The sequence below is a fragment of the Megalops cyprinoides genome, chromosome 21 (assembly GCF_013368585.1).
Source record: "Megalops cyprinoides isolate fMegCyp1 chromosome 21, fMegCyp1.pri, whole genome shotgun sequence".
Lineage (NCBI taxonomy): Eukaryota > Metazoa > Chordata > Actinopteri > Elopiformes > Megalopidae > Megalops > Megalops cyprinoides.
In genome coordinates this window covers 12,321,353-12,331,507 of record NC_050603.1, presented here as the reverse complement: position 1 = coordinate 12,331,507, position 10,155 = coordinate 12,321,353, and the positions used below count along the sequence as shown (strand labels likewise).

At 41.6% G+C, this 10,155-nt stretch overlaps 2 protein-coding genes across 2 annotated transcripts; both read right to left on the bottom strand.

The window, feature by feature from the left end:
• Window positions 1–789: 789 nt before the first annotated feature.
• LOC118769164 (perforin-1-like) lies at window positions 790–3,582 on the bottom strand. The gene is made up of 2 exons (XM_036516192.1): window positions 3,116–3,582; window positions 790–2,008 (listed from the first exon to the last, which is right to left on the bottom strand). Exons 1-2 carry the CDS (start codon window positions 3,580–3,582, stop codon window positions 790–792), a joined length of 1,686 nt encoding a protein of 561 aa, XP_036372085.1.
• Window positions 3,583–7,242: 3,660 nt separating this feature from the next.
• LOC118769163 (perforin-1-like) lies at window positions 7,243–9,763 on the bottom strand. The gene is made up of 2 exons (XM_036516190.1): window positions 9,189–9,763; window positions 7,243–8,461 (listed from the first exon to the last, which is right to left on the bottom strand). Exons 1-2 carry the CDS (start codon window positions 9,761–9,763, stop codon window positions 7,243–7,245), a joined length of 1,794 nt encoding a protein of 597 aa, XP_036372083.1.
• Window positions 9,764–10,155: the final 392 nt, after the last annotated feature.

Sequence of the window (10,155 nt, the reverse complement as noted above, 5' to 3'; positions counted from 1 at the left end):
AGGTGTCAAAAGGTGGAAAAATGGTGGCAGTGCAGGAAAATTCAGTGATAATTATTTACAAAAAAAAATTGTACACAAAACAAACAGACAAAACAAAACAAAAATAAATGTGCTTGGCCATATCTGTCTAGCAACCCCACTTATCTCAACAAACTTCTTCAACAACTCCTCTCAGAACTCTGAGAACCCACAATGGGTGTGCTCTTTTTCTGTGTCATAATTTCTGTGAACTATGGATGTATAACAGACATGCTATCGGGGTGTAGCTCCAGCAGAAATCTGGTGATCAAGCTAATTTGTCAAATAGGAAAAATTCAAGTATTAGGTTTAAGAAAATATAAAAGACTCTCAGAACCTGTGTTGCAGGAGCAAGTGTCTACTTTGATCTCTAGCATGTAGCATTCCATATATGTGTAATTTTTAACTACATAAAAATTGATTCTAAACAAACTGTCAGAAATAATTGAAACATTTCTTGTCTTTGTCAATGCTTTATTATTCAAAATTACAGGAAAAAAGTCATGATTGAAAGCATGAATCAAGAAACAATGTCTGCTTATTCTTCTATTGGCTGCTAGTAAGCAATACAGGTTTAGTAAATAATTACAGCATTATAACAAATGAAATATCAAGTCGACACCAACAGAGGAAGAATCCTTCTTGTAAATGCTGGCATCCGCATATGTGTACAGTAATCTGTGTGGCTAATTTTAACTCTGAGCTGCAGAGATGGCCTGGTCCACAGGAAGATGTACTGCAAAGCAATAGGCTGAATGTAATGCCACACGCCTATTCACCACTGTGGCCATTATGGCCCAAGGTGTGGTCTATGCCACCAGAGTGATTACTGCGTAGCACCTCCTGCCAGCGCTCCCCAGCAAAGACCCCATTTCTGGAGTGGAACTTCTTTGCCAGAGAGGGGCTCATGGGGGAGGTAAGGTACTCCCCACATTTTGGGCCACCCAGGCTTGGGGCGCACATCACATCGTAGGAGAAGAAGAAGGTGCCATAGTAAAACATGCAGGTGTCTTTCACAGTTCCTTGTCGGAGTTCAAAAGAGCAGTGCCCTAGGAGCTCACTGTTCCAATAATTATCTGCATCATACACTTTAAATTCCAGTTGAGTCGCCATGTTAATCTTTATGGGGCCAAACTCAAATATCTCCGGCCAGTTTGGATTGTCATTGTCATTAATCACTTCAGTACGTTTAGACTGTTTTCCATAGGTAACTACAACTGAGCCATCAGTTTGGGTCCACTGGTCCCCATATAGTTGTCTCCCTTTGAGGCCATAGACTCTCAGTGTAGCCAGTCCTTTTCCAACAGGGCAGCAGTTTGATCTGATATTTTCATTTCTGTTGCAGATACAGGCACAGCGCTCCCTGGCACTCATCCTATTGCCAGTCTTGCAAGATTCAGAGCATTTCTTCACAAGGGCATTCTCCAGGATGTAGTCCTCTATCGCTTTCTTCAGTCCTGCCTTGGCCGGCTCTTTGGAACTCATCAGGCTGTGAAGGGGCTTCAGAGAGTAGAACACCACATCAGGGATGGTCTTCAAGGATTCCAGCCAATCCCGGTAGGCTGCAGGATCAGACCCGCCTGAGAAAAGCAGGTCGGCTGTGTTGATCTTCCCTCCCACAATCTCGGACTGACGGTCACTGAACATGCTGCTGAAGCTTTGCTTTGTACCCATCTTCTTTTTAAGTTCCTGGCAGTGATGAAACTCTGTTTTCACACTTGCAGTCTGTGAAAATGTAGCAGAGGCCTCAACATCCAGGCAGTCTTTAACTGCTGTGTCTGTCAGTCCATCCAACGCAGCTTTGCAGGTCTGGATGGCGGTGACGCTCTTCATTTTCCCCCCCAGCTGGACTTTTCTTATGTAATGTGTGCCATACGTATCGATTAGATCTCGATATGCTGGTTTGGTTTCTGGATTATACATGTGAGGGAGCCTCTTTGTGGATTCTTTAAACTCCTTATGTAACGGCAACCATGTAGACAATCTGTATCTGTAAGCGGAAGATACTGGAATCAATAAAGAGCATATCTAGTTCTGCCATTACAAAAACTGCCCCTGAATACAGAAGGGCCAGGATACTCAATACAAAATCTGTTTTCATAATGAGGCTACGTGACAGAGCCTGATTCACTGAGTCATCAATTAAATGAATCCGAGTCTGCATGAGGGTCTCAGACTCACTGTGTCACCATTAAAATTATGTACAGTCTGCATTATAGGACTAGTGAACATATTTAGTCTAAAACATCATATTCAGCCAATGTTATGTGTAAGAAAGTAAAGCATTGTCATCAACTGCGTTCATAAAGTGATGTTTAACTGTTTTGAGCTGTTTCAAATCAAAACACTTTCACAGCTTTACAGTTCCCAGTTTGTTTACAATTATTTGTCAAAGTAAAACCATTTTTTTGTGGTAAGAAAAGACAGAATCTGATGTGTGAAACCTAGCTGTGAAATTTAGGTGTTAGTTCTATTGCTAGTGCAAAAGAACAGCAGGAACAGACAGAGCTGCACTGTAAGTACACTTTGAGCATTTAGGAAGAAGACAGGCAGTACGCAACATCAATAAAGAAGTTTTCATAATGTCAGAGAAAATTGCAAGAGCATTCCTCATTAACAATGACGTCAGGGAATTGGAATTGTTTTAAATATTTCCATCTCTGGAGTTTTAATGAATATAATATACCAAATAAAATTTAGTCCATAAGAATTTGACAGTTAGGCAGACTCAGGCTGAGGAAGTTGTACTCCAACGTTTATATCAGTCAAGTTGTCAAATTCATGTGTGTGTGGTTCTTTTGATGAAGTTAAAATAACATCTCTGTTTAATGGCATACAGCAATAAAGTGTTCAGTATCATTGTACCATCAGAGATTCTAATCTACATCCCTCAAGTCTGGTTTTTAACCACTAATACAGTTCACATCGTGTTCACATCGTGCCTCCCCGTGAAATCTGCCCATCACTCAAAACATTAAGCCAACAGCCAACGCTTTCATGACCCCCTGAATTTCTCTTTCTAACACTTCCTGAGAACCCTAGAGTTCTGTTGGTACAGAGAGCTCCCTTTTTGCTCTGATATCAAACGTTAACTCACCTGTAGAACTTACAGTGGACCTCATGGCTGGTGAAGCTGTACTTGTCCTCCTTTGACTTCCGCATGGCGTAAGAGGCCTCACGGGAATGAGTTCCTCCTAAGGATGCCCCGACGCTCACACTGGGGTCAACAGGGACATCCAGACCAACTTTCCAGTTGTTTGTGACACTAGAGGTGCTGTCATTAACAAGGGACTCGCTGGATTCATATTTTCTGCTGGCAACTTTCATCTTGCATTTGGAGAGGGCTCGCCAGTCCACCATAGCCACTGGAAGCTTCTGCTGAATCTGACCCAGATAGCGGTTTGTCACCAAGGTGCAGCTGCCGTTTGGTTTCCTCCACTCCTCCATGTTGATCACGTAGGCGCCTTTCCGCTCCATCTTCACTATGTCGAACCCTTCTCCTGCCAGGTTGTAGCCGGGGACAAACTCAGCTTTCTCACATTGTTGTGGAGTGCCAGTGATCATGGCTCCCAAAATACCAGGACAGGACAGGAAGTGACACACCCAGCCCAGGAGTAAGAGTTGCCACAGCCCCTCCATCACCTATTTATCTGCCAGATCTGTGTATCAAACAGAAAACTCAAATCCAAATGTGCATTCCCAGCTAGAAAACATGCTTGCCACAGCTGAAAATAAACATGAGAAACAAGATCAAAACTATTTTTGTAATGTTTCATGTTAACTTATTGTGTGATCAAAGAAACCAGAGTTAATTCAGAAAAAAACATTAAACGCTGCAAAGAACAAAGAAAAACCCTGTGAGGAAAAAAGCTGTGAAATATGGTTTTGATATCAGTATATAACGGAGCATATTCTATTTCTCATTTATTATCGTCTAAACCTATTCTTTACAGTGACTTACCTTATGCTCTGTAGAGAGACAAATTGAGAATATGCACAATGTTTTGTTAACACATATTTTTGTGAGAGAGGGGCATTATATGAAAGTTTGAGGGGCGTTGGTGTCACAGGCGTCATTTACACTGGTGACATGTCCCCACCACTTTTTGTCACGGCCCATTTCGTCCCCAGCACTTTTTGAAAGCCTTTAGTTAGTTGCGAACATGTCGAATCCATCGTTGTCCCCAGCACTTTTGGTGTATATGCCTCCTTTTGCAGAAACTTACACTGTCAAGCTCAAACCATGCTTAAAATACATTTCCCTCTCTCAGATAGGCACATTGCACACTGAATCATGTCTACTTGACTGAAAAGACAAAATAGTTGCTTCGTATGATGCAGTGAATCCTTTTCTCTTTGAGGACAGTATTGACAGGATCACTTAGACCGGAGTGGCAAAGTAAAGGCACAAGACGATTTTTGTGTGATTTCCAATTTCAAATCACTACTAGTGCTGGAGAGTGATGCCACACAAGTCATCTGAGATAAGGGAGTCTGCCAAAATGGCAATAGTGATGCACACATAGAATGATGAGTTGTCTAGTTAAAGAGTACTAAGGTGCAATTAGGGTCAAGACCATCAGCACACCAACAGTAGAGCTGGGCAGAGCTGGACTGTGACCATTTTCTATGACAGAACGTATGATGTAATATCTTGTTTTTGAGAGGGCCTGGTGAATACCTTGGTAATACAGAAACTTACAAAGAACAGACTCATAAACTAAATATATATTGCATATACTGTAATTTTGCATGTATGACATTCAGTTGTGAGATTACTGTCACAAATTTTTTACTGTCGTGATATCTTTCAAATGTGGTGTAATTTATGAATGCTTTCAGATTTGCTAGCAAAATATCATACCACGGATGGTAAACTTTGGGTGCTATCTCGCTGCCAGAGGTGTGTGTATGTGTGTGCAGCTGAGGAGGAAATCGAGAGAAGCGCCAGATAAAGCATGCAAATGTATGAAAGCCTGTTGGCTCTATTTAATTAGCCTTGAATAAGCAGTGACAAAAAGAGGAACCTCGAAAAAGTAAAACTGAAAAAGGTTCACTTTGAAGGTTATAAAACAAATTCAACCAATAATGAAAAGTCAAGGAGAAAACATACTCAAACAAGTACAAGTAGACAGAGAGGTATTTAATCTTTCATCAATGGTACATGGCCTGCAATGGGTTACTCTGTAGCAGGGGGATAGAGTCTGGAGAGGCTGTAGATTCCTCACTGCTGGTTTGTATAAGCAGGAAAACGTATTAGTGGAAGTGCAAAGCTCACTGTCTAGCTGTCTTGCTGGGGTCTCAACAACTGTCCTCAACTGTCTCCTTCTATACAGGTGGCATTCATTATAAAATGAGGTCCGGTTCTTTGAGTGGACAAGCAGCCGGAAAGAGGGCAGCAACGGCTCACTGCTCTGGGCTGACTGCCGTACAGACTGAGGTTAGAGACCTTGGCAACAGCAAAAACCTGCCCTTGTAGCCACAACCATCCAACATCACAGCACCCTTATGAATTTGAAGTAATTTCTATTTTATATTACTTTTTTTTTGTACTTTCGCTTGAAATATTTTTATATTGTGTGCTTTTTGATCTTGGATGTTTTGTATTAGGTGACCTGAGCAGTTTCACATCTTTTTTGATAACTGTGTGATGTAGGGTGTAAGATATCTCTGGCATCTCAAACATCTCTGCCTTGCAAGGGCTCAGACAGTGACAGGATATAGATATGCATTTTGTAAAACCGCACAGAGTGGAAACATCTACTGGTCAGGGTACATTACTGTTATAAGGCTGTAAAGTGCAGGGCTGAACTGCCTGGAACATAAATACTCAACAAAAATATTATGTCAGAAAAGATACATAGGGGACTCTTGATACTCTGTACTGATTATCTCCAGTCTGTATAGTGAGAAAGGCTTAACTCTCTTCTGGCAGTGGTATTTCATAAGTCTCACTGTGCTTGCACTGATCTCTTTGTTCTTGCAAAGGGCATATCAGCAACCTTGGCCTACTTCCTGAGATGCAAACCATCTCATGACACTGTTCTATGTGACCTCTGACCTAACTGGCTGATCTGGATCTGCAGGTCTGGCTCCATAATAGCAGTAGCAGAGAAAGAGTCCCTTTCTCCCTTTCCTGGGCTCATGTGTCTCCTCTGTCTACTCTGAGTCTTTGTCCAAGCCTTAAAGCTTTAAGGGGAATCTCCAGCTTCTAGCTATGCTACAACCACACTGAAGCAGCCAGCAGGCAGCATTTGAACAGGTCTGCCCCAGGCAGATGTAATGCATGAGTTGCTTGGTTTTTGCTGAGTGATCCATGAATTATATCCCCAAAAATCTGAGCAATCCAAAGACTACTAACATGTGGGACAGGATGGCTGTATCTCTCTGCTTGTCAGGCTTTGGAAAATAACAAAGAGGTGTTTAAATGTAGATATAAATTTTAATTATAAAATTTTAGTAGTTATATGTAAATTTTGTAGTTATAATTTTTTTGAAACGCACTAATATACCTATACCACTGAGAACATTAAACTGGTTGGAATAATAACGGGTGTGCTCTTTTTCTGTGACACAATTTCTGTGAACTATGGATGTATAGATAGACACACTATATCAGGGTGTAGCTCTAGCAGAAATCTGGTGGTCAAGCTAATCCATCAAATATCAAAAAATCAAATTTAGGAAATTTTACAGCAGAGAATAGCTGTTTTTAGCAAAAAGATAAAGGCCAACCTGTGGCTGGAGTGTTGATGTCTACTTTGATCTCTCACATATAGCTTTCTATACATGTGTAATTTGTCAAGTACATTAAGTCAAGTACATTAAGTCAAGTACATTAAGTATTAACTGTGCGTTGTACAGCTCTAAATCATCAAAAATAATTGAAACATTTCTTGTCTGTGTCAATGCTTTATTATTCCAAATTACAGCAAAAAAAATATCAGGAATGAAAGCACAAATAAAAAGGCAAAACCTGCTTATTTTTTCTACTTGCTGCTAGCAAGTAATGCAGTTATAGTAAGCAATTCCTATCAACTTTGTAATAACTGAAATATTGCATAGGTTGACACCAACAGAGCAAGAATCTTGTTCTAAATGCCGGCATCCATATAGGTGCACAGTCATTTCTGGGGCAATTTTTAACTGTGGTAGAGAAGCTGCAGACATGGTCTGGTCTGGAGGATGTGGTACTCAAAGGCTGCATCTAATGCCACACTTTTTCTATTTACCACTGTGGCCATAAAAGCAAAGGTTATCGTCGTCACCACCAGAGTGATTTGTGCCCAGTGTCTTGAACCAGCACTCCCCAGCGAGGACCCCATTTCTGGAGTGGAATGTCTTTGCCAGAGAGATGCTCATGGGAGAGGGAATATAGTCCCAGCACTTTGGGCCACCCAGGCTTGGGGCGCACGTCACATCGTAGGAGAAGAACAAGGTGCCATAGTTAAACATGCAGGTGTCCGTCACGGTTCCTTGTCGCAGTTCAAAAGAGCACGCCCCTAGGAGTTCATTATTCCAGATACTGTCTTGATCATACACCTTAAACTTGAGTTGAGTAGCCATGTTAATCTTTACGGGGCCAAACTCAAATGACTCTGGCCAGTCTGGATTGTCATTGTTATTAATCACTTCAGTACGTTTTTCCTGTGCACCGTAGGATACTAGAACAAAGCCATCGGTTTGGGTCACCAGGTCCCCGTGTAATTGTTTCCCTTTGAGGCCATAGACTCTTAGTGTAGCCAGTCCCTTTCCAACAGGACAGCAGTTTGATCTGATATTTTCATTTCTGTTGCAGATACATGCACAGTGATCTCTGGCACTAATCCTATTACCAATCCTGCAAGATTCAGAGCATTTCTTCACAAGGGCATTCTCCAGGATGTAGTCCTCTATCGCTTTCTTCAGTCCTGCCTTGGCCGGCTCTTTGGAACTCATCAGGCTGTGAAGGGGCTTCAGAGAGTAGAACACCACATCAGGGATGGTCTTCAAGGATTCCAGCCAATCCCGGTAGGCTGCAGGATCAGACCCGCCTGAGAAAAGCAGGTCGGCTGTGTTGATCTTCCCTCCCACAATCTCGGACTGACGGTCACTGAACATGCTGCTGAAGCTTTGCTTTGTACCCATCTTCTTTTTAAGTTCCTTGCAGTGATGAAACTCTGCCTTCATCCTTGGAGTCTGCACAAACGTAGCAGAGGCCTCAACATCCAGGCAGTCTTTAACTGCAGTGTCTGTCAGTCCATCCAACGCAGCTTTGCAGGTCTGGATGGCGGTGACGCTCTTCATTTTCCCCCCCAGCTGGACTTTTCTTATGTAATGTGTGCCATACGTGTCGATTAGATCCCAGTAGGCTGGTTTGGTTTGAGGACCGTAATTGTGAGGGAGTCTCTTTGTAGATCGTATAAAGTCTTTCTGTAGAGGTAACCTTGTAGACAATCTGAATCTGGAAAGGAAAGGAAAAAAATCAGTACTGACATGACTTAAATACAATTCATAAGGAAAACAGGATTTTGCTACTAATGTCTTCTACACCTCCATATTCTTTATATTACATTTGGTACTGGCTAGATTTGAATACTGTAGTTCATAGGTCATTTAAGGTTCCCACACAAATCCATGCTTAGCTGGTTGCAGTATGTTTTTAACATATGATTTTGGTAATCACAATCATGAGCAATATCTCATAATTTCAGACAGTGTTTAAACAAGACAACCGTTCATTAGCCATAACACAAGAAAATCAGAATCTTTTTAGATGACTTTATTTCAAGAATCAATGTTACATACCATGTCAAGTTTTATCACTGACATTTTGAATGATGAGCAAGCATAATTACAATAAAATATACTCCACATCTTACATCAGTCAAGTTACTAAATTATTTCTTTCATTGCTTTTTACATATAGGTGAAAGCAATGCTTAATGAAGTACAGCAATCAAATGTCTCACCGCACCACATCCTGCTTGCCCTTACCATTTATCAGATGAAACTTTGACCCAACAGCCAGAATAAGTTTGTTAAATTAACAAACATACTGTACCTCTTATGAAGCAGACCTCCTCTGTTTTTAGGCCTTCCTGAACTTTTGTTTTTCATAATTCATGAAAATATTAACATGTTCTGATACAATTACACTCTTTTTACTTTGATGCGAAATGTTGCCTCACCTGTAGAACTTGCAGTGGACATCATGGCTGGTGAAGCTGTATTTGTCCTCCTTTGACTTCTGCATGGTGTACAAAGCCTCACGGGAATGGGTTCCTCCTAAGGCTACCCCAGTGGAGTTGACACAGACATCCAGACCGACTTTCCAGTTATTTGTCACGGTAGAGGTGCTGTCATTAATGAGGGACTCGCTGGATTCATACATCCTGCTGGAGACCCTCATCTTGCATGCAGAGAGGGCTCTCCAGTCCATGACAGCCACAGGAAGCTTCTGCTTGATCTGACCCAGATAGCGGTTTTCCACCAAAGTGCAGCTGCCGTTTGGTTTCCTCCACTCCTCCATGTTGATCACGTAGGCGCCTTTCCGCTCCATCTTCACAATGTCGAACCCTTCTCCTGCCAGGTTGTAGCCAGGGACAAAACCAGCTTTCTCACATTGTTGTGGAGTGCCGATGATCATGGCTCCAATGAGACCAGGACAGGACAAGAAGTGACACGCCCAGCCCAGGAGCAGGAGTCGCCACAGCCCCTCCATCAATGACTGCTCCACCCTCTGACAACATTTGGACAGAATCATTCCTGTACTAACGGCATTAAATAATTCCACAGTAAAACAAACAAGAAACCACTCAGAAGATCAAAGCTGGGCTCACTTACCACTTAACAGTGTGTAAAATGGCAGTCAATAGAGTGCAATGGTGCATGATTAAAGAAAAAATTGATTAGAGAAAAATGTCATTAGATTCTACACAGCCAATATCTTATTTAGTGCTAATTTAGTGCTAAAAGCACCTAGAATCTGAAATATTTTGAAAAACTTGTGCAGTTTAGTGAAGTTCCTGGAGACCAGTTGAAAAGGTAGGAATAAGATAAGACACTTTCTACAGATGAAAAACATGGCCTATTTGAGTCTTTCCATAGTTTTCACACCAACAAAAGAATGCATCTGCCAAAAAGCTCATTCCACAG